Raw genomic sequence first — 25,531 nt, forward strand, 5'->3', positions numbered from 1 at the left:
TGATTTTTTTTAGAAAACAAATTTAAAATATTATTTTTTTTGTAAGAGGGGGTTGGTAGGTGGGGGGTGGGATTGTCAAAATAGTTAGTAAGAGCGATTAAGAAAATAGTTTTGATTTTTTAAAAAACAATTTTTTTTGGGAGGGGGGAGGGGCATAGTACGAGGTGGGGGTAGAGGTAGGGGAGTAAGAGTGGGGTAAGAAAAAAAATTTGAAATATTTTTTTTGAATGAGGTAGGGGTCGGGGGTAGGGGAATGAGGGTGGGGTAAGGAAAAAATTAAATTTTTTTTAAAAATAAATTTTTAATTTTTTTTTTTTGGGTGGGGGGGTGGGGGGGGGGGGGGGGGGGGTAGTCGGGTAGGGGAGGTAAGAAAAAAGTTTGAATTTTTTAAAAATTTTTTTAAAAAAATGGAAAGGGAAAGGGAGTAGGGCTTTGGGTAGGGGGTGAAATAAGAAAAAAAATTTAAACATCTTTTTTAATAGGGGTGGTAGGGGGCGGGGTGGGGGTGAAGGTGGGGTGGGAGTGGGGGTGGGGGGTTGAGGGTCGGAGTAGGGATGAGTGATTTTGAGAGTTGTGTGAATATTTCAATTTAAAGTGAGGTTGAAAGAGAATTTTGGAAAATGTTTTCCTCACTTTTTTAAGGGAAGTCATTTTCCTTAGATTTGAGGAAAATAAGTTGATTTGGAAAACATTTTCCAAAATCTTTAAGTCAACCAAACAAGAGAAAATTGGAAAATATTTCCTTCATACCAAACATTCCCAAGATGTTTTAGCCTTTTCGGTCTTTGTTTTTGTAGCAGGTCTTGGATATTGATCTTTTTATGCATCAACTTGACATAATAGGAAGTTGATAGGTGATCTAGAATAAGAAAGGAGATCTCTAGATCCAAAATGTGGAACCCAAAAATATGAGTAGTGGGACGGTAACCAGTTGACATCTAGATTTATACAATTTCCTGAAGTGAAATTGAAGCCTTTAGAATAACACTTGGTCGTTAAGACCTTTAGGGTAGCCAGAGGATAGGCGACGATTCATATTACTGAAAAGCATAGAAGAAACAAATAGAGCTCTCTACTGTAGCCAAGTGTCTAGAGAGGAGACAATATTAGAATTCCATCTATAATTCCCTAGGTATAACACCCCCTAATGTGAGGCTGCACAAGTTCTAAAGAAGCCACCCAGATAGAACAGATGATTCTAGTGTTGTAACTATATCAAATCTAGGAAATTGCAAGTGTGTGTTTGGACTTAAAGAGCTCCCTTACACTTGTTAGGGAAATTACTTCGAACACTGAACACCTCACTCAAATATTAAGAAGATCCCATTAAAGTCACATTTGAATTTTTCTTCACTTATATGGTCATCCAAGTATTGAGAAGATCCCACTAGTCATTTTTGAATTTTCTTTCCCTATATGGTCATTCAAGAATTGAGAATATCCCACTAAAATCATTTTGATTTTTTTTCGTATGAAGTCATCCAACTATAATTTTATATTCTAAAAAAGAAGAAATCTTCTCTCTCAATAGATTTCTTAGTCGGCATGCCATGACATATTAATTTCTTACTTTTCATGCAATGTAGGATAAAACCTAGACTAATTTTGAATACAAAAATATTAGAATTAGCTATTTTAGTTTAAATTATGTCAATTTAAGTCCTAAATCATTTTCAAAAAGAGTTTTATTATCATAACGAGGATGATTTCCAGTTCAGTTACTAATTAATTTGACTACAAAAAATAAAATCGAGCCATCTAATTTGCTGTATCAATCGAAGATGTTAATTGAAAAAAATATTAGTGACCACACGTAAGTCCGACGTGATATGAAATAGATCCAAATTTTGAAGTACTGCAAAAAAGTAACTTGTATTTGTGTATTATATGAGGTTTAAGGATTCCAGTCAACTAATTATTTACTTTAAAAAACATGATTTCATTTGTATTAATTGTTATTCGTGTATCTAATAGATGGATTACTTGATTCTTAGGGATGTTATAAAAGTTCACTCTCTAAATTAACAAGAACATTCATTTTCTTTCTTCAATAATTAGTAATTGCACTGGAAATCATTCTCTTTAGGATAATAAGACTTCATTTCAAAATGATTTAGGACTTAAATTGACATATACTTAAAATAAATTGCTAGATTCAATATTTTTGTATTCAAAATTAGTTTAGATTTTGTCCTACATTGCATGAAAAATAGGAAACTAATATGACATGTCATGCCACTACGAAATTTATTGAGAGAGATTTTTTTTTTCGGACTATAACATTATAGTTGTATGTCTTTATAAAAAAAAATATTCAAAATGATTTTAGTTGGATCTTCTCAATACTTGTATGACCATATAGGGAAGAAAAATTCAAAAATGACTTTAGTGGTATCTTCTCAATACTTAGATCACCATATAAGGGAGGAAAAATTTAAAAGCGACTTTAGTGGGATGTTCTCAGTTCTTGAGTGACAATATTAAGGAATTAACTCCCGTTCCTTCCTACCCAAAACAGTTCTAACCTAAAAAGTTAAGTTAGGGAACATTAAGAAAATATGTGGATTAAATTCTCTGCATAAGTAATGTTGAAGGTTTTTATTTTTTTTGATTTGTATACAATGTTGAAATGTAAATTATAGCAAATTAAACTTGACTTGAAAGCAGTACTCTAACTGAAAATAAAACATAAGATTAAACCTAAAACCATTGATCAGTGTTCAGAGATGCGACCGTATCATTGCATTATGCGCTGATGTGATGCGATGCGGGCTCCCAGAGAGTCTCATTTTTGATGCGGTGCAATTTGAGAATTGCGGGTGCATCAAGCCCTGTTGCGCGATGTGATGCGATGGGCGATGCGATCGCATTATGGATTTTTTTATTTTTGGGCAATTTTTAAATTAAAAAAAGGTTTGGAAGGGAATTTTTTTTATGAGCAATTTTTAAATTAAAAGAAAAGGGCCAGAAGTTTAAGAAAAGACCGATTAAAATTTTTAGGATTTTTTTTGACCCGCGTTCTCTCTTCTCCACTTCTCTACTGAAGCTGCGCTGCAACAACTCTTTCTCCATTGAAGCTGCGACCAAGTGGAGTTGATGTGCAGCGTTATGCTTTAAGGGGTAGTACTTCAAGCTCATTAAGGGAAAAGAAGTTGCTACTTTAACAAGAGATGAGGAAGTTGAAGATGATGAGAATTATGTTGGATACTGAAGGAATAGAAGAATTGGACAATCTTAATGGACTAGAAGAGCTTTAGATTGAACCATTATTAATTTAGATTTGATTTTTCTTCTTTCTTTTTGGGTTTGTTTTGCTTTGTTGAACTGATTTGTTGGTGTTTCATTAGAACTTTTGCTTAAATATATTGTCTTGATTGTTGATTATATAGTTGTTGTGTTTTTTTCAGTTATAACTTACTATTTGAATGCTCTATAGGTATTTTTTTATTAAATTGCTATTCACTTCAATGATGCGGTCGCATCACATAATGCGTGATGCAGAGCCTTGTCGTTTTTTTCCGCATCACGTTTCCCTGAACACTGCCATTGATAGATGCTTTAATGGCTGAGGCATGTAATAGAATGATATTTCTCTTCTTTTTCCCTCTTGCCTCCCGTATCAAATGCTGTTCGATTTGAGCTTACTGCGTAGTTTTTTCAAAAGGATGACAATGCAGTAGGTGCTACGGATACGGATGGTGGAATGAAATTTGGAAATATCTAAGAAAAAATTTCCTAGAAAACAATGGAGGGCCTGAGAGATGGTTATTGCTCTATAGTGGGTCGTTAAGTTGCTCATTCTTCAATAGAACAACAGTAAAAACAAAAAATTGCAACAATAGAATAGGAGGAAGAAGAAAGAGAGAGAAGAGTGTAGTGGAGCCGGAGAAGTGTAGACAAAAGGAAAAGTAGAATATTAAGAGGAGAGGGAGGGAAACAAAGATTGCAAGAGAGGAGGAATCACCATGTTGGCAAATGATCCACTACACAATCAACTCACAACATTTTAATTCCTTTATAAACCACCTTATACGGCCAGGTCCACTTATGTTTGTGGCATACAATATGCTTAAAGGCCATGGAAAATAAGATTTGGAGACAAAAATTGATTTGGGGACAAAACTGGCTTCTACTCTTTTAAATAGAGCCACTCATCAATTATGGATTTTGATAAGACTGAATCTTCTTTGTTTGTCAAGTGTCTTCTGCTCTAGTTTTGGCCTTTAAATTATGATCTACTTCCTTTGCAAAACTTTCGATTTATATGGATGGGCACCTGTTGTTTATTGTTTGAAATTAGATATGTTCTCTTGTTTTCTTTGATTATTCTATTTATTAAGGAAAAAATTGCTCTTGATATTGAATGGAAGACTCTTCTTGTATAACATTGAGTGACCACTGTAATCCTCTCTGAATGTAGGTTTCACAATATCTTAGGAGTAAAAAGTGGGACACCAGAGTTGCTGCTGCTCATGCCATTGGATCAATTGCGGAGAATGTTAAACATACGACTCTGGCTGAATACTGTTCATCTGTAGAGGTGAAAATGTCTGAAGAAGGAATCACAGGCAACGTTGAAGAATTGGTAGCTTGGCCCAAATGTTATTCCAAAATAGGAGGGACCTCATTCAGAAGGTTGCACATTCTGTATTCATCTTTCTTGAAATGATATCATATACTGTATTTCTTTCATTTGAAGCTACTTTGCTGCTTAGGCATAATATTTAATTGCTCTTTTTATGTAGTTCACTGGTATTCTTGTATTATTACTACACTTGATCTTAGCCTTTAGGCTGAGAAAGCGATAGTATTCTTACAAGATCACTCAGTTTTGTGTATGCTTGCAGTTTTGACTTGAACAAAGTACTTGAGTTTGGTGCTCTATTGGCATCCGCAGGACAGGTACTTTATCTTTCCTTTGAACTTGTAAATCCTCTCATGCTTCCTTAGTGTGAATGCGTTACGAAAGATGTTTTGATAAAGTGTTGTTTATAATTATTTGAGATATGCAGGAATATTGCTGGATTCGTACAATTGATTTGTTTGTTTCTATAAAGTGCGTTTTGTTTATTGAATGACGAGCTTTGTTGTCATTTGCAAGCACACACTTGCAATATAGGAATGTTAATTTGGCTAGATTAGCCATTAGTATGAGGATACAAAGCTGTGCTAAGATTTGCTTGCTTTACCACTCAAAACCGATCAATTTTGAGATATCGGCTCTTTTATCCATATCAGTGCTGGTGTTACCGGTTATCCTTTCTTTCTAGATGCTTCTCATAGCTACCCGATGATCCTTTTAATACGCCAAATTCACGAGGGTATTTGCTAAACAAAGGTTTGATGAACGCAAAATAACGGAATCGGGAAGCATTTCCCAATCAATAAAACAATTGGTATACATGTATGTGAGTATCTTAGAGTTCATAGAGGGTTTTTGTGACTTGAGGGAAGTCAAAATGGTAATTTACTATATTTTTGATAAGTCAGAATGGTATATTGCATATGCATTTCACTTTGCTAGAAAGTTTCCTGTTTCTCTGCCAGTCTTCTATTCGTATACAACTGAAGAGGTTTTGACTTTTAAAATTGTTGCTATCCATGGTTAAAAAGTAAGTGGACCCAAGAATTTGAGCAAAATGCTAGAGTATTTCAGAATAAAGCTTTGTATCCAACTTTAGTTTTGGACCTTTGGTAAGTAGTTCTATGGAAATCCTTGTGTATGGCAGCAACATCATTTTATGAATGGAGTTGACGGACAAAAAGGAGTTGGCGATAAAATTCATGTTTAAGACTTCATTTGCTTTGTAAGTTTTTGGTGAAGCTTTCGAGTGACATCTTTTCCTCCAAGATGCCCTTTGTTTTGTATAAATTTCTTTTGTCAAAATTGATATTTTATATCGAATTGAAGAAAGAGAAACCAAGTTGTTAATGAAATGTCTTTTTAAAAGATTAAAAGGAAAAAGAAAAAGAATAATTGAGTGTGTAGTGTGGCGACATAATTGAGCTTTTGGGGCACATTTTTTCCATGAAATGCTTATTGAACTTTAGCGGTTTCTTTTCGGAAATCTTTAATCACCATGGGCGACCTTGATCTCCTTGGACGAAAGAGGATTGGATTGTGCGGATTGTCCTAAGGTAAAAGTAACAAGTTCTTTCATTTTGACCTGAGTTGGCACAAGTTTATCCTTTTAATAAAATGGTTAGTGCAAGGTACTTCTTTTGGTTTTAGTAACCTGATAAGAAATAGGTTAATCATCTCATATTGTATAAATTGTCCCTTCACCATTCACCATTTTGTCATGCTTAATTCCATCAGTTTTGTCTCTTTTCGAGTATAATATGATACAGGGTTGTTCCTCTTAATATTAATAAAATTGTTTACCTTATCAAAACTACCACCAATTCTTTTTTTTTTTGTGAAAACATGACAAATTACACATTTATTGTCCTAGAGATAAAAAATAATGAACCCTTTATATTGGTCACCTTAAAAAATCTTGGCTTAACATTCAACCTTATACATATTTCTTGACTTATGAAAGAATAAATAAATTCAATCTTTTACACGTTCGCTTAAGTTTGAATACTCCAAAATACTTCGAGAAAAAAAAGTGGAAATAGTCTATAATGTTATTAGCTGGTTAAAAATCTATAACCTGCATAATGATTTTAGAAATATTTAAAAAGAATTACTTATCCAAAAAGAAAGAGAAATTACTTAAAATCCACCCTGAACTTGTCCACAAAACTTACTTTAGAACTACAACTTTAGGGGTAATTATTTACCCCTGTGTTCGTTTCAAGTATTAATATCTCCTTTGACAATGAGAGTGTTTTCACTCCCTCAAACTCACCTGAAAAGGATGAGAAAGGGATAAAAAGTTGTTCCTTTTCTTATACCTTTTTCTCTCTCTCCACCTTTCTTTATCTTTCACAGTCACCGTATGCCACCCACCAAATGTACAATCCTCCATTCGTCTTCCTCCATCACTATCCTCACCCTACCTCTTCCATTCCACCAAATCAAAGTATGAAAAATCCACTCTAATTTTCTTGGCATGGGACAAATAGCTTGCGGAGGTGTATGTTGTGGTTGTTAAAGAGATCTTAATTGTTATACCTTAGACTCTGCGGAGGGTGTTCAAATCATGGGAAATGGAATTGTTCGTTCTAGTGGTGTTTGTGGTGGGTTTTTATGGAGTCAACGGTGGGTATTGTGGTGTATTATTGTTGGTAGTTTCATTCCCATGCCCCTATCCTTTATCGCCTCTACACACCATTATCCGTTTCCATTTCTCACCCCATTTCAATCTCCTGCCACTATTCTTTAATTTCGTTATAAATTGGTTTTCATACAATTCTTGTGGCCAAATTTCTAGTTGACATTGTTGGTGTTGTGGAATTGACAACAATGGCAAAGTATTTTGGACCTTTGACATCAATGACGATGATGGGAATTGTGAAATTGACGGAGGTGTAGGTGATATTGCTGTTGGTGGTGAGTATTGTGGAGTTGATGGTGGTGATGTTGCTAATGGTGATGGGTATTATGGAGTTGATGGGTTGCGGCGATGGTGTAAGCTGTGGTGGTGAGCTTTGTGAATTCGACAGTGGCGATAGTGAAGAGGATGAGGAATAGAATAAGGAGTAGTTGGTGGTGGATTTTGTGAAGTTGACGATGACAACATTGTGGAGGACGAAGGTTAGTGGGTGAAAAATGAAAAAAAGAATTTTATTAGAAAATATTAAAAAAGATTATGACACGTTGAGGTGCGTGTAGGATACTTTCCACTGTTAGTGTGGTTCTATACTTTTGAGGAGAGATTAAATTTAGTTGAAACTAAAATAAAGGGTTAAATAGTTACCCGAAGAGTTGGAGTGCTAAAGTAAGTTTCGTGGATGAGTTTAAGGGTAAGTTTCGTGGATGAGTTCAAGGTTTTTTTTTATGTATTTTCTCAGAAAGAATTATTAAATATAATGTTGATATTTTTGTTACTTTAGGGAATTCCTTTGAGAAAGGTAGCAATGCTATTAGAATTGATAGTTACCAGCGCAAAAGGTATGCTGTAATTAAGGAGCTATTTGGTTATTGTATAAGGGCTATCTTAAAACAGGAATAACTTGGTTATTCATGTATATTAATTTTAAACAAGGTATTCATATATTAATTTTATATATTGTTTGATAGGCATGAGGGACAAAAGTTATTTATGTATTAATTTTATACAATGTTTGGTTGGTAGATTTTCAAATGTTGTATAAAAGTTATTCATGTATTAATTTTATACGGTGTTTGGTTGTGTTTTTGTAATCCTACATAATTAATACTTACATAACTTATAAGGGAATCTATGTAAAATTTTATGCGGGATAGAAGGTGGAATAAGTCATGTGGGTATTAGTTATACATGGATTAAATAATAAAATTACACATTTACCCCTATCAATTTACTTTTGAAATATTTATCTATCTATTTAATTAATAATAATAATTGTATTTGTATTTGTTCCCTTTGTCCCACATGAATTTTTTTTCCGCCTCAATCTAGTGAACTGGTTAGGTAATTCACTGGCGATAAGTTTTCGCTTAATTAGTATAATTCACTGGTGACAAACAATTCACTGGTTAGAGTAGTTAAATTCACTCACGACAAACAATTCATTGGTTAGAGTAATTAAATTGTTGTTGAATTTAAGCGATTAGTTTAATACAAATTAAATTATTGAATTTTTAATTTGCAATGTTAATTCCTACACAATTAATACCTATATAACTAATACTTGCATAACTAATACCTGCGTAACAATAATATTTGTATTACTCTAACCAGTAACCATACAGCCCCTAAGTACAGTAAACTAGATTCTAATTCTTCTTACAAGAACTCCAAGATATCTAATAAAACCTCTGCATCCAAAAGTTCGTGGTGAGGCCATTTGGGACCAACTAGCTTGAGGTCAAAAAGTGTGAAATCATGGGCTACTCTACTTTTTCAATTTGAGTTACAACAAAGGAATTAGCTCAATCATGGAAATGCACCTTTATTAAACAAAGAAGCGGAGCGATTGACATAGGATAAGAGTGTGCACCAAAAGGACTAATCAAATATGCAATTTTTGGTTAAATTTCGATATCCGAAGTTGCTCTGAAAATGGTTTGTGTGCTAATTTTTTGGAAACAAAAGGAGTATAACATGGCATGCAAATATGAAAGTATTCCAATATTTTGGAAGATAGACTTGATGGTTTTTTGAGAAAGGAGAAAGACTAAGATGGTGTTAAGCACAAGTTAATGTAAGAGTGGTGTTTTTTTTTAATAAAGAAAAAGACTAGGACGTTGTTGAGCACAAGTTAATGTTGAGGAGTAATCTGCGGGAACATTTAGACAAATAAGTGATGGTTAGCCTTTTCCTAACCATCCTCTACACTCTTAAAAAATCATGTGATTTGTCCCACGCAGACACTTCAAGTCACTAAATCAAAGGGGATAATATGCAAAAGAGGTACAAATTTCTAATGTCTTAAGTGGTGTTTAGAGTCCTATTGAATGACGAGTTTCGACTTTGACATGGCAAGACGTGTCTCTTTTATCGAGAAAGGGGGTAGAAATGAGGGGCACTATCGTGGGTTTCTATGAATGGTTAGTTAGAAGAGATGTTAATTAGAGAAATAACTTAAGGGGGTTGAGGTTTAATCAAATACGGGAGATGAGTGTGGTTGGAGACGGAGATAGAAAAGGAGGCGGTAGCAGTTGCCAGTTGGTTGCTGTGCGACTGGTAAGAAGTTGAGGCGCTCCAAGAAGTTGGAGAGTTTGAAAAGAGCCTTAATGCTTTCTTTATTACCATTGTGCCTAAGAAGGAAGAGGCTATGAGCATCAAAGATACATGCCCATTAGTTTGGTGGGAACCATCTATAAGATTAAATGTAAGGTGTTCTCTAAGAGTCTGAAGAAAGTGTTGGTTGATTCCACGTCTTCTTCTCAAAACGCTTTTGTGGAAGAGAGACATTCTTGATGCAACATTGGCTAATGGAGTGATTGACTCTAGAACGAAGAAGGAATAATTGATAATTTTATTTAAGCTGGACCTCGAGAAGGCTTATAATCATGTGAGTTGGGATTTTCTTCACTCATTATGATGAGGATGAGATTTGGGAACAAATGGAGTAGAAGGATCAAATTGTGTTTCTACGGCTAGGTTCTCTATTATGGTGAATGCTAGTCCATCTAGTTTCTTTGGTAGCACGAGGGAGATGAGACGGGGATCCTTTATCTCTTATGTTATTTACTTTGGTAATGAAAGCATAGAGTAAAATGATGGATAGGGTTGTTGTAGCCTTGCAGGAGGATTTTTTAGGGGCTTCACTGTCTCGTTTAAGGGGCAATGCGATCTAAGGGTATCCCACCTCTTGTTTGCTGAAGATACATTGATTTTGTGTGATGCAGATCTCTCAACTGCCTCTTTTTAGACAAATACTTATTTGGATGTTGCCTTAGGGCTCAAAGTCAACCTCGGTAAGTGTGAGATTATACTCGTGGGTGAGGTGGGGATCATTGAGGAGCTAGCACAAGTATTGAATTGTAGAGTCGGTGCTTTACCCACTACCTACCTAGGGTGCAGTGCCTCAAACAAGGATATTACAGCGTGGAACCCAGTTGTATAAAGGATCGAGAAATGGCTAGTAGGATTACAAAAGAGATACGTCTCAAAAATAGGGAAGGTGGTGGTGATAAAGAGTATTCTGTTTAGTGTCCCTACATACTTCATCTCATTGCTGTAGGCCCCAACTACAGTGATTGATAAGTTTAAAAGACTTTACCAGAACTTCTTGTGGAATGCTTCGGATGTCATGAGCAAATTTCATTTAGTTAATTGGAAAGTTGTCACATCGTCGGAGAACTGTGTAGGACTTGGAGTAAAAGATCAAGGTTTTCAATATGGCTAGTAAGAATTATAGGAATGTGGATAAGGAGAAGAATGTGGTATGAAGAGAAGTTTAGCGAAGAAATATGAGAGGTGGTTGGAGGACTAGAAACATTACAACTCTGTTTGGATTAACTTTTGTGGGCACAATTGCTATGGGGAGACTCAATTGAAGTTTGTTTTTCCCAATTTTTCTAACATAGTGTGCCAAAAGGAAGTGATTGTAAAAAAAATGTGGGGGCCAATGGGGAGAAGGCCATTGGGATTCGAGATTTAGGAGGAACCTGTTTACTAGGATGGTCTGTTATTTTATTAGAGCTAGCGAGAGAGGAATTAGATTTTTCACATCAGTTTATTTGGACGGCCACATCGAAACTGTGCCTTTACCCCTAGATATACCCTATTTGTATTTCCAGGACACCCTAGGGTGTGTTTTTTCACTTGGTTGGCAGCTAGGGGAGCGGTCCCTAGAGAACTTGAGGAAAAGGATGATTACCTATATCAGTTGGTGCTACATGTGCAGATTCTGGAGAAGACGTCGATCACCTTGAGAAGCCTTGTGACGTGGCTAAGTGCTTCTGGCAGTGGTTCTAAATTGGTTTGGGATGTTTTGGGCACAGTGAAGGAGGCATTGCAAGTTGGGATGTTGTTCTGTTAGCCATTATGTGGGTTCTTTGGAGATAGAGAAACATGAGCTTTGAAGGAGTTGCTAGGGACTTTGTTAAGTTGAAATATGGTCTCTCGTTTTTAATTTTCTTTTGGTGCACCATGAAGTGCCTTCCTATGTATTGAGGATTTTTCCATCATTTATAAAATTGTTTATTTCTAAAAAGAACTGAGAAATAGTTGAAAGTATACTTTTTTCCCCTCGATCGTTTTCTTTTTCTAAATTTGAATTTCATGGTAGGTTTGTTCCTGAACTAGAATTATTACTTGAACTTTTGTTGATAATCCCGTGGGAGGAATTTTATTTACTAACAAGAGTGAAAGCACACAGCAGACCGTCAACATGTCTGCTTCAGTTGTGTGCTTAAGGAATGAAAGCGGCGTTTGGTTTGGTGGATGAAGCCACAATTTTCATGTCAAGGGTCTTGAGATCGAACCTCAATAGCTACACTATTTTTTTTTGAGTCTTATAATTTGGGGTCTGGGGCCACAAATTAATGCACTAAAATGCTATGCTCTGCTTTGACTACTTGATTTGGCTGTTAGTATGTATCTTTGTTTTTTCTTTTTTGATATTTTAGTAATTCACATATTTCTTTCAATTGTGGATAATTGTAAATCTTTTCTTCCAATTTTGAATAACTCTAAATGTTTTTAGAGTAATAGAACATAAACACATATTTTTGTTGTTACAATTTATGTGACATAGTTCAAATTTTGATAGTGAAATGTTTAAATTTAAATATGAATTTGAACATAGAATCTTCAAATTTTTTGAAACAAAATTATATATTTGAGTCAAAATGATTAATAATTCAAAATATTTTAAAAATTTATGAAATTACTCTTAAAAATAGATTTGATTGGATTTTAAAATTTGTAAGATGCCACATAAATTAAGATTGAGAGTAATATACAATACTTAATAACCAAATTTACGTAATATTGTGTGTAAAAGAAAATTTCACCTAGCCAATCATTAAGAGATAATATCGGGAAAAATTGTTTGTTATTAGACTAGTAATCAATGCAGAGCATAGCATTTTAATGCTTTAATTTGTGGCCCCCAAACCCCAATTATAAGACTAAAAAAAAATAGTGTAGCTATTGAGGTTCGATCTCAAGACCCTTGACATGAAAATTGTGGCTTCATCCACCAAACCAAATGCCGCTTTCATTCCTTAAGCACACAACTAAAGCAGACATGTTGACGGTCTGCTGTGTGCTTTCCCTCTTATTAGTAAGTAAAACATGTCAAGTTCGCAATTAAAAAGACCAATTAAAATTGGATGAATATCAACAACATATAGTATAGTAGATGTGGAATAAAAACAAATATTTCTTTAAATAAATAAATATTATAATTTTATTATTATTATTATAATAATAATATTAATTTAAGATACATGTTGGGGCCCATGTATTGCACGGGCTTCTCATGACTAGTAGCTAACTTAAAAGGTGAGGAAGAACTACAAGTTTTTAAGTTAATCTTTTGCAGTATCGTTGTCTCTGAGAATGATCTTTCAGGGAAAAAAATTCATCAAAGAGTAGACTCTTAGTTGGTATACTGCTGATCTTCTATTTAGTATAACAATCATTTGAGGCCCAAGATTTTTTTTTTTCCTTAGAAAAGATCTTATTGAAGAGTGATTCTTAGTTTGTATCCTAACTGCATCGATCCGTGAAGGACTATATTTGTGGATGGGAAAAATATGAGGTAAAAGGTGGTGCTGTCTGTCATGTCTTTGGAGCAGTAATTGATTGAAACCTGTAGGCTGTAGCTTTAAATTATGGGAGGATAAGGACACTGTTGATCCTCCATTTATCTTGGAGGTAGAATGACCCAATATAATATTTGCATCTCACTGAAGACAAATGCACAAATTGACCAAGTTGCTCGGACTCTTCAAAAATGTCTATGGGTACGTGTCGGATCCTCCAAAAATAGTGTATTTTTGAAGGATCCGACACGGGTGCGGCAACATTTTTGGAGAGTCCGAGCAACTTAGAAATTGACAGCCAATATCCTGAACTTCAGAATGTGTGTCCTGTTTTCCTTGATCTAATGATTTCTTTTTGCTTTTTTTTTTTTTGAATTTTGTTCTTTTATCATATTTTAAAATTAATGTGCAAGTGTATTACTCAATGCTTTATATTGTCTTTATTCAGGAGTATGATATTCCTACGGACAATAGCAAGAATTCAAGGGAGCGGTTGGCACGCCAGAAACAAAACCTGCGACGTCGATTGGGTGAGTTCAAATCAATTGCTGGCTAGCTGACTTATCTTGGTGATAACTAATGATTTTAATGCCATTAAAAATACTTTACAACTTTTTGAGAATAGAAAACTGCTTTATAACTAAATCAGAAAGATAAAGATATCTGATTGAAGTGCTGCTTGTGTGTTTGTGGTATTGAAACTGCTCCCTCCGTCACATTTTATGTGTCATTATTTCTTTTTTAGTCCGTCTCAAAAAGAATGCCATCTTTCCTTATTTGGTAACTATGTAATGGCATAATTCCTATTTTATCCTTAGTGGGTCCTGCTTTATTAGAAAAGACAATTAAAAAGTAAGATTTAAGAAGGGCAATTTTGTAAACTTCACAAAGTCATCATTTATTTCTTAAACTCCGTGCCCGGTCAAATGGCGACACATAAAATGGGACGGAGGGAGTATTAAAATTGGTTAACTGTATCAATGGGCCAGAAAAATTAGCAGGGTGGGTATAGGAGTGTTGTCAAATGGTAGAAAAGCTGTGTTCGTAGAGAGGCTTTAGTTAGATCTGCCGTTAAAAAAATCTTCGTTTGGTTTACCTCATAATTCGCCTGCTTTTGTTTGAGGTAAGCCTAGGTGGAAATTAGTCTTTTTTTGGAGAAGGTGAAGAGATCTTTCTAGGATTTGTGATATGAAGGTGACATTGAGTGCTGTAGTTGTTGAGCGAGAATGAAAATTTTAACGAGTATATTTTAGCAATTTTCCATGGACGAGTAGGTCTGGATTTTTGGTAGACTGATCTGGTCGCTTTCTCACAGTTGATCAGAAATGGATGAGCTTGTCGTAAATATCTTGTATGTGAAAAGAGTACAACTAAAATCTCTCTGTTTGCTTTAGTGAGTTGGTGATTGGTCAATTAAGGGGAGGGTTTCTCCATGACTATCATGGCTGGGATTTTGGCAGCTGAAATTGAGGACAATAAAAGAGAGGAGTTTCTTATAAGATATTTCAAGAGTGAGGGTATTTTATGAAGGGCTCTAATAATTGATTCAGCTCTGTTACACTGTTGAAGTGTCGTGCAATTAACAAGATAAAGGTTGAAGTGTCGTGCAATTAACAAGATATCCTATCTCTTTGATAATATACGCAGCCTTGAGACTTCTGATGGTGTTTGTGTCTGTTATTGCAACGTTCTTTTCCTTAGTAGTTTTAAGCCCCTAAACGCTCAAAGTAGCAGGGATTATTATCTCCATGAAGGGCGTGAAGAGGTTAATGTATTAAGCAGATTTCTGAGCATCTTTTAGTCAAGATCCTTTTCTCTCCTCCACTTATGGTAGATGAAGGTCTTCCACGGATGGCAATGATAAAGTTTCTTTAAAAAACAAGCTTCTTTAGTCAAGCTCCTTTTCTATTCTGCCACTTATGCTTATGGTAGATGAAGCTCTTCCTTTGATGGCAATGATAAGCTTCTTCAAATAACAAGCTTCTTTTTCTTGTTTCCTCATTATATATGGGATGTGCTGTACTCTTGTATACAGCTTTTTGGCCTCGTTATTATCAATGAAATCTTTTACCTGATATAACTGGGGATAAGCTGTTTTTTCTTTGGGGGGAGATTAAAAATGTATTGCAAAAGATGAGTAAGGAGGAGGAAACTTGAAGGCTAGATGGATGAAAGGCCTCTGGAACTTTGGTCTAGTGGTAGGAGCTAGATGGATGAAAGGCCTCTGGAACTTTGGTCTAGTGGTAGGAGAGCAACATATGGTGTGCAGGTTAGATTCTCGTCATGGGTTTTTGAACCCTATTGCAGACAAAAGCGTGGTATTTAATTGGAGAAGGTTAAACGGGTGTACAATTATCTACCGAGTTTGAACTGTGCACCCTTGGCAGTCGTGATTTTTTCTGTAATCGAAGAGGAAGAAAAAGAAAGCTAGATGAATGAAGCTTACTCATGAAGTGGCTATGGAGATACACTTAAGAGGAAGGCACCTTATGGAAAGAAGTTATTGTGGCAAAGTTTGGTGAAATCAATCTCCGGTGTTCAAAGATAGTCTCTGATCCTTATCGTGTGGGGGTGTGGAGAACTATTAGGAATATTTGGCCACTGATGGAAGCCAGCCTTAGTATTAAGGTAGGCAATGGAATCAAGACAAGCTTCTGGCATGATGGATGGATTGATCAATTTCCCCTCAATGATCAATTTCCTGACCTCTTCCGGATATGTGCAAATCCTGAAGCTAAAGCGAGTGATTGCTGGTCATTATAGGGATGGGACATCTCTTTCTGAAGGTTGCTAAATGATTGGGAAGTGGATAGGGTGGCTACCTTGCTTGGGAAATTAGGAGGGGCCAACACTATCACTCCAGTGGCAGATAGGTTGCTCTGGAAACATAGCAAGGATGGGGTCTTCACAGTAAAAGAGGTCTAGAAGTATTTGGGGGGGGGGGGGGGGGGGGTATCAATATCACTGGAATTACTTCAGGAAAAGTATTATCCCCACCAAGGTAAAGTGTTTTACTTGGTTAGTGATTAAGAAGGCATGCTTAACTCAAGAAGTGTCACAGAAGAAAGGAAGGCAGCTAGTTCCCAGATGTTTCTTGTATAATATGACGGGAAACAAACAAATATCTCTTCCTACATTGCAGTTTCACTACACAACTATGGAGCCTCTTCCTTAACATAAAAGGCTACAGCTGGACAATGCCAGAGCACACCTCAGATGTTTTGAGCTGCTGGATTAGGAGGGGAGGTTGGAAAAGTCAGAAGAAATAGTGGAGATTAGTGTCATCATGGATCTGGTGGTCTGTGTGGTTAGAGAGAAGTGGTAAATGTTTTGAAAATAGGTCCAATTCTATTCACAAAGTTTAATGGAACTGCATTTTATCTTTACTATTTTGATGTAAACAACTATGTATAGTGGATACAGAGGAATAGTGATATTAATAGGAGACTTGTAATTGCTTCTTTTTTTTGGTGGTGGCCAACCTTCCCTTAATGCTGAAGAATACAAATCTTACCAGTTATCAAAAAAAAAAAAGAGGTGACCTGGTGCCATTAAGAAGAGATTGAATTGCAACGCAGAGTAAATAATTATAATCAAGATCAATTGTCTAGTTTCCTATGTTATGTTGTGGATCACATTTGTGCAATGTGTTCACCCACTTTCTTCCTTATGTCAGTGGTCCCATTGTTTGCATACTGTTACTAAGATAAGAGTTTTGAGTTTTACTGTATTGGAGTGAAAGTGGGTGCAAAAGTAGATTTTAAAAGTACTTTGTTGATAAATAAAAATAAAGAGTACTGAATTTTGTGGAGAATTGGTTTCCCTTCTAGAAAATTAGACATAATTTTGGGATAAATCTAAAGTGAGTCTCACAGTTTAAATCTAAAAAACCTGAGCATGTTCTTAGTCACTACCCAAGGCTTATCTGATTGACTTTGTTCAAGATGGAAGCTATGCATGAATCACCTCGTGCTGTATTATGTTCTTTCTTTGGGGTTGGGTCGGAACGAGTAAATCAATAATATCTTAGGTAGGCATTCCTTGCTGTTATCGATGAACTTCCACACAACTTGGAGAAGAAACAAATGAAATTTATGCTGTCATTTATTTCATTCAACCAATTGAATACCAATTTTTAGAACTTATTGCAGTTTTCTAAATTTTTGTCTGTGATTACCATGTAAATTTCATGGAAACAGCTAAAAAGTATTTCTTATTGGGTGGTCGATGGTAGTTATGATCTGTAGGAAGCCCAACTTGAGGATATGTCGTGTGATTAGACTCGGGACAGCTATGAGGAAGAAACTGTGTTAGGTGTGTGAGGTTATTACGAAGTACTACATAGATTGAATCTCAGTTACACACCTGACCACCTGTATTTGGAAGAAAGAAGAAAACTGTATGAGTTTGTTTACTAGATTCTGTATTTCAAGTTACATAACCACCCATAAGTGCATGCGCTAGCATTCCATGATGATATTGTTCTTGGATCATTTAGGCCAAATTTCTCACACCAAGCTTAACTCTTGTTTCTGTACATCAGTAGATGGCGGATATGGCAGTATTAGTAGCCTTGACATTTACTGGTCCAGTTGTTGGTATTGCTGGGCTGTGGGACCTCCTCTGTTCAAAGTGCATTCAGCATAGTAAATTATAGATGCTGTTAGTTAGAGGAATGCTCCACTGTTCTACTGAGTCCAACTAATTAGAAGTCGCTAGTGGAAATAAGTTTTCTTAGGGAACATGTTTGCTCTTTCAATTTCAACTTTCACTCGCTTTTGCTCATTTTTCTTGATTGAGTTAATTGTAACCAGTTTTTAGATGGTAACTGCGTTTTCCTCACGTGAAAATTTTTGATGTTGGTTCCCTCGTCTCTGCTAGTTGATGCAGTGTGTGTGTTTTATTATTCTCTCTCATGTGGCTAAACAAATAAATTATTTGTAAACTAACAGGTAGTCATTCTCGTAATCAGGATTAGATGTGTGTGAACAGTTCATGGATGTCAATGAAATGATAAGGGACGAGGACCTGATCATGCAGAGATCTAATTCTCCAGGAAATGGTGTTGCTGCTCAATATTATTCATCAAGGCCTGTTGACAATATACGGCATTTTGTTGCAAAAATGGTACCAACTGTTAGATCTCGGAGGCCAAGTGCACGGGAACTAAATCTTTTGAAGCGGAAAGCAAAAATAAGCTCAAAGGACCAAACAAAAGGATGGAATAAGGATGGAGATACAGAAGCTCCACAACCACAAGATATAATATCTCCTAGGAGCATGTGTCCCGATATGTCGAGCTCTAATAAGGTTAGTAGATATTCAACTGTGCTGTACACTTCAACAATTCAGATACAAGGTGCTACGAACGTTGATATGCATATGTATTTTCACTCATGTGCTGGAAGTCACCCTCTTCTAGTATCATCATGTTTTTTGGTTTTGCTATGATCTCTTTTTCTTCGTTTTCTTTGTCTTTTGAGATTGAAATTTATATTTACTGCTCTCGTATCACACTGAGTATGCTAAAGAAACATATCTATGCGTTTAATTGAGTGAAAAATTTCTTTACATTAAAAGAGTCCTTTTTTGCATACAAACTTTTAGAGTTCAGATATCCGGATTAGGGGTGGGCATGGTACAGTACGGTATTTTAAAATTTGGTACGGTAACTTCGATTTTTGGTATCTAAAAGAACAATACCATTACCATACCAATTTAGTTCGGTATGGTTCGGTATTTTTAAATTCGGTTTCGGTATTTTACGGTATGGTAATTCGGTAACCATACTTTATTTGATTTCGACTTACATATATTCATATTAAAAAACTATAACTTTAAACTTTAAAAACATCTCAATCATATCAGACTAACAACTATCTTTGTTAATCAATTACACAAAAAGAATATTTCAATCACGATTGAGTAGTCCAAGATGCAAACTCTGAATAACATTACCAAACTTAAGCATAGTACTCCTAAATAATAAGCTTCCGAAAAAATTTATTTCAGAATAAAAGTTACTTTTATGTTTAATTGGCTAATGGATGATATATAAATATATTTAATAATCTTAAATATAATATATACGGGTTTTATATATTATTAACAAACTTCGGTGCGATATACGGTATTTCGGTATTTATTGCATAAATACCAAATACCGTACCAAATACCAAAATAATTTAAAACTCCTACCAAATACCATACCAAATATCATAACATCTATACCGTGGTATAAAAAATTTAAATTTCGGTATGACATTCGGTATATACCATACCATACCATGCCCACCCCTAATCCTAATTATATTGATGATCGTATAACTTTTTGTGGATGCATTTTAGCTTTTTTCTTCTGTTTTTCTTATTTCATTTGTGGATAGATGTTAGTACAGTCTTGAAGGGTTAATTTTGTATGGCATTGCACATGGGATTTGTTTTTTTTATGCTGTCAATGAATGCTCTGTTGTGGTGTTTTCGTGATGTTACCTTGCCTTCAGGTTCTTAGTAAGTTTGTTAGTTTGGAACTTATAAATCCCTGAGTCTTCATTGTGCAATTGCTATCAAATCTAAGTCCACTCATTAATCTGGAAAAGTCTAGGTCTCCAGGTCTCTGTCTAGGATTATACTTGAATCTTGTCTTGGCACCACAGCTATATATACTTTGAGCTGGACCTCTCTATCTATTAGTTATCCGTAGTTGCTTTGCGTTGCTTCTAGTAAGTTCATCTGCTTGATGCCACGTTTCTTTTACAAATTGATGTTCATTGCTACTGAATCAGTATGGAAGTGCAACTTGCAATCTTTTCTGTGAGCGGTTGCTTCAGGACCAAGTTTAGGAATGTGGGCTGTTCTTAGATAGTTGTCTCTGTGACTTTGGGCAGATTTCAGGTGTTGCCTTTGTAGATAGCTGCTCTTTCCTTTACCCTGATGTCTCTCTCAGGCTTTGCAATGCTGTTGTAAAAGGAACACAGTTCATGATATCTTGATGTCTGTGTTGTGCTTTATGATCCCTTCTTGCAAAGTAAACCTAGTCGCAAACTGGACATAAACTTGTCAGAGTTGGACTGGCATCGTATCTAGAGGATGTTTATGATGTGGTGCTGATAAATTTGAGAGCTACCTAAGTCATCATGGTTCAGTGAATCTGGGAGTTATATTTTCACGTAAATTTAGAATTAAAGGTTATGGGCTGAGTAAGTTTGTTAGCTATTACAGTTGAGAACTTGAGATTTGTATGCAAAATATGGAACCACTGGTGAATTTGAACTATTGCTTATTCTGGGAAGTTCTAGGAGAGTTTTGTGACTGTGGAAGTGGGTTACTTTGAACTGTTTAAATAGAATTGAAGATACAGTTGACATCAAACTTGATGACTGCCCTGAATATTTGACATTACAGCTTGCGGGGTGAATTTGTTGGTTATTGGTTAATTTATAGTTAAGATCATGTGTGCAAGATGTGTCATCATTGTCTAAATTTCTAATTGTTAGTGGTTTATTGGGTCGTTTATTGTAGTTTTGAACTGTTCAAGTCGTTTAGAATTGAAGGTGTGGTAGATGTGTGATTAACGTGAAGTTCTTCATTAACAATGTGACCAATATAGAGTTGGGTGTTTTGTAGAATTGAAGGTATGATGATGAAGCGGAACTTATCTTTTTTAACAATCAATATTATTTCGTCCACATAATAAAGAAACAATATTAATGATCAGTAGAGATTCGGCTTTAACATACCTACCCTTGAAGATCAATCCGAGTCATTCTTTTGATCTTATAAGATGCTCTCCTTCAATCAATTGATCAACTGTGCCTCAGTTTTCAAACTTCTTTATTCTTTCCTAGAACTTTTATCATGGAAATGGCAGTCGTCTCCACTGTGTTAATTTTTTCTTGTCATATTTTCCCTAGACCCCACTTGTGGGATTTCATTGGGTATGTTGTTGTATATATTCTACAAGAAAAAAATTTCTGGTCTAGTATTTTGATAAATTTGTGTATATCATTCACATCTGCATTTAAAAAGCACGTGCTTTAGTAATTATCAATTTTTATTTATATTATCAACCTCAAATACAAGTCTTGAAATATTTTTTCTGCAGCTACTTGGTGAAAACATCTCTGATGAAGATGTTCTAGAGTATGATGGAGATAAGACTTGGCAATTTCAGAGTTTTGTTGAGCAACTCATCCTTGATATGTTTGATCCTTGTAAGCAACTTCCATTATCCTGTTGCGCTTAATATTCATTTCATGGTTTTCTTCTGAGATATTTGTTTCTGATTTCTTCTTCAGTATGGGAGGTTCGTCATGGCAGTGTCATGGCTATGAGAGAGATCTTAACTCATCAAGGTGCTAATGCAGGAGTTATCATTCCAGATTTGAGATGTGAGGGTGCATTAAATGTTAAAATAAAAGAGAGTCTGGACAATGATACTGTCAAAAGGGAGAGACCAATTGATCTGAATATGCAAGTTCCTCCTGATGAGTTAGAGTCAGTTTCCAAGAAACTGAAGGTTGAACCTGAAGATGCATCTTATTTCCCTATGGATACCATGGTCTGTACCAGCAGGGATGGTGATCCTGGCGGTGTTGGTGTAAAAGTGGAAGATGCTGGATTGAGTTTGGCTGCTGAACGGGCAAATGGTGAATTTAGCATTGGTTCTGTTAAGTTGGAGTCCCAATCTCATCTCAGTGGTGGAAGCCTGGGAAATGATATGTCAGAGGAGAAGGAAGGTGGCGTGTATAAAACTTCGATGGAAAAGATGGGTATTTTAGAAAACCTTCCTGAGAATTGTGAGCTGATGAACTTGGTTAAATTGGCTAGGCATTCTTGGCTCAAGAATTGTGAATTTCTTCAGGATTGTGCTATTCGTTTCTTGTGTGTCTTATCATTGGAACGGTATGGTCTCCCCTCCCTTGGTTTGATATCTCTGAGTTTCGGTTTGTTCTTAATTCCACCATCCAAACAAATTTAAAAATAAAAAGAATAATCCAGAAGAAAAAAGAAAAGGAAGACAGCACTTTTTAATCTGTAAATATTGAGAGATGTTTTGGAATAACAAACAGGAATAAAGCTGCCTAAATATTGCACCATTGTACTCTTTCTGGTTCAAATATTTGAGGCTTGCAGTGTGCTCTTTATCTTCTTTTTCTGCCTTTTCCAAGATATTTCTTTAGCTGTATCTCAACTTTGTTTATTACTGGTTTCCCCTGCTTGAATCCGTAATTCCTTATGTGGAGGGTTATTTTTCCTTAGGTTACTGACCCCCAATTTCTCTCTTTATCTCTGTTGACAGTTTTTGGAATGGAACCTTGTTGTGTTACTGCTGTCCTTTCATCCCTTGATTTCATATTTTCTCGATATGAATGGTTATTTTCTATAGGTTACTGATATACCCCACCCCATCCCCCATCTTTTTTGCTAATTCTGTCTGACAGTTTTGGAGACTATGTATCGGATCAAGTTGTGGCTCCTGTTCGTGAGACTTGTGCGCAGGCTTTGGGCGTTGTGCTTAAGTACATGCATCCTACTCTAGTTCATGAGACGCTGAATATCTTGCTACAGATGCAGGTAAATATGAGCCAGGCTTAGCCTTTTATGGTACAGCGAGTAAGGCATTTAAGATTTTTAACTTCCATTGCAAGTTGATACTCTCCTTTCCCTGTATTTAGTGATCTCCAATTGGACTAGTATGGTTGTTGTACTTCTTGCAATTCACTTTCATTTGAACCAATTAATGAGCATTGTAAAGCCTTACCATATCTTGTATTATTCCCTTTGCTCCATTTATCCAATTCACCGTGTCTTAGAATGCTAGAAAGTGTTTGACTCAGGTAAAACATAGTTTATACACATATCCTATTGTACTAGCTTCTAACCGGAAATCTCAATTATTCCTTCTATGTGAGATTATGCAAGTAAATCAATAGCATTGGCAAAACTTAATGTCATGATCTCTTTTATCAAATAGTGTAAAGGCAGAATGCGTGAAGAGAGGACTAAAATAAAGCTATCGGTCTTTCTTTTGCACAGTGACAACTTTTTCCCTTTTCTATTCCTCAACCAAAAAGCTTGGGTGGAACATATGGGCCCATCTAGTATTAGACAACACAAAATTCAACAACAACAACAAACCCAGTGTATTCCCACATAGTGAGGTCTGGGGGAGGGTAAGATGTACGCAGTCCATACCTCTACCTCTAAAGAAGTAGAAAGGTTGTTTCCGATAGACCCCCGGCTCGAGACGCGGAATACTAAACAAATTCATAGTAAAGCATGGAACAATATGGCATAACATAAATACGACACCCACAAGTAATAGTAAACAGAGAAAAGTAAACAGATTCGTAATAAAGCATGAAACAAGGTATCATAACAAGAATAATACCCCCACCAAGTAATTCTCTACACTAGCGACCCAAACTGGCCCTAGTCTTCTGCCCTAATTCGCGTCTTCCAGATCTTCCTATCTAGGGTCATGTCCTCAGTGAGCTGTAACTGCTCCATGTCCCGCTTAATCACCTCTCCCCAGTACTTCTTCGGCCTACCCCTACCCTGCCTAAAACCATCCAAAGCTAGCCTCTTACACCTACGAACCGGGGCATCCATGCCCCTCCTCATCACGTGTCCGAACTATCTCAATCGGACTTCTCTCATCTTATTCTCCACTGGAGTCACACCAACCTTCTCCCTGATAGTCTCATTCTGAACTCTATCCCCCTTAGTCAGCCCACACATCCAACGCAACATCTGCATTTCCGCCACCTTCATTTTTTGAATGTGGGAGTTCTTAACTGACCAATACTCCGCTCCATACAACATGGCCGGACGGACTGTCACCCTATAGAATTTGCCTTTAAGCTTGGGCGACACCTTCTTATCACACTACACCCCCGAAGCGAGCTTCCACTTTATCCATCCCGCCCCAATATGGTGCGAGACATCCTCGTCAATCTCACCGTTACCCTGAATCACGGACCCGAGATACTTGAAACTATCCCTCTTACATACCACCTGTGATTCCAACTTCATTACCACCTTATTCTCCAGCCTCACGTCATTAAACTTGCATTCCAAATACTTTGCCTTGCTCCTACTCAACCTGAACCCTTTAGACTCAAGAGTTTGTCTCCACACCTTTAATTTATCATTCACACCCCCCCGCGTCTCATCAATCAAAACTACATCATCTACAAAAAGCATACACCAAGGCACCTCTCCTTGAATACGCCGCGTCAACACATCCATCACCAAAGCAAACAAAAAGGGACTAAGAGTAGATCCCTGATGCAGACAGTGAAATGCTCTGAGTCTCCTCTCGCCGTCTTCACCTGAGTTTTAGCTCCATCATACATGTCCTTAATTGCTTTGCTATATGCCACCGGGACTCCACTCACCTCCAAGCATCTCCAGAGCACCTCCCTGGGGACTTTGTCGTATGCTTTCTTCAAGTCGATAAACACTATGTGCAGGTCCTTCTTCCTTTCCCTATACTGTTCCATCAGCCTCCGTACCAGGTGAATTGCCTCCTTCGTCGAGCGGCCTAGCATAAATTCAAACTGGTTCTCCGAAATAGACACTATCCGTCTCAGCCTCACCTCGACCACTTTCTCCCAAATCTTCATAGAGTAACTCAATAACTTAATACCCCTATAGTTATTGCAACTCTGAATGTCACCCTTGTTCTTATAAAGAGGGATCATAGTACTCCACCTCTAAGCCTCGGGCATTTTCGCCTTCTTGAAAACTCCGTTAAACAATCCAGTCAACCACCTTAAACCAGCCTCGCCAGAAAACTTCCAAAAATCCACAGGTATCTCATCAGGCCCCGTCGCCCTACCCATTCGCATCCTGCGAACAACCTCTCTAACCTCCTCTACCTTAAAACGTCTACAATAACTAAAATCCCGACACTCCTCTGAGTGCTCCAGCTCCCCTAACACAATAGTAGCTCTATCCCCTTCGTCATTCAAGAGCCTATGAAAATACGACTGCCATCTATTCTTAATGTGGCCGTCCTCCTCCACCAACACTAACACTGTACCGTCCTCCCCCTTAATGCACTTCACCTGATCGAGGTCACGACCCTTCCTCTCCCTAGCCTTAGCAAGTCTAAACAACTTTTTTTCCCCTCCTTTCTCCTGTAACCCCGCATACAAGCTCTCAAATGCTGCCATCTTAGCCGCCGTAACTGCTAACTTAGCCTCCTTC

General features: G+C 36.5%; 1 protein-coding gene across 4 annotated transcripts in view; it reads left to right on the top strand.

Moving 5' to 3' along the window:
- The window catches only part of LOC107871491 (TATA-binding protein-associated factor BTAF1), a 52,309-nt gene that overhangs the window by 5,616 nt on the left and 21,162 nt on the right, over positions 1 to 25,531 (top strand). For 3 of the 4 annotated variants that reach the window (XR_007053737.1, XM_016718447.2, XM_016718455.2), the window contains exons 4-10: positions 4,421 to 4,635; positions 4,848 to 4,902; positions 13,764 to 13,845; positions 18,288 to 18,625; positions 21,420 to 21,528; positions 21,613 to 22,219; positions 22,759 to 22,891. Coding sequence is in view for 3 of the 4 variants with exons in the window: in XM_016718447.2 (XP_016573933.2) it covers positions 4,421 to 4,635; positions 4,848 to 4,902; positions 13,764 to 13,845; positions 18,288 to 18,625; positions 21,420 to 21,528; positions 21,613 to 22,219; positions 22,759 to 22,891 (1,539 nt within the window). In the remaining variant the exon portion in view is untranslated. Of the gene's footprint in view, positions 1 to 4,420; positions 4,636 to 4,847; positions 4,903 to 13,763; positions 13,846 to 18,267; positions 18,626 to 21,419; positions 21,529 to 21,612; positions 22,220 to 22,758; positions 22,892 to 25,531 lie in introns of those variants that run through there. The other variant, XM_016718462.2, reaches the window with a different exon arrangement.

The sequence above is a fragment of the Capsicum annuum genome, chromosome 1, assembly GCF_002878395.1.
Source record: "Capsicum annuum cultivar UCD-10X-F1 chromosome 1, UCD10Xv1.1, whole genome shotgun sequence".
In the NCBI taxonomy this organism is placed as follows: domain Eukaryota; kingdom Viridiplantae; phylum Streptophyta; class Magnoliopsida; order Solanales; family Solanaceae; genus Capsicum; species Capsicum annuum.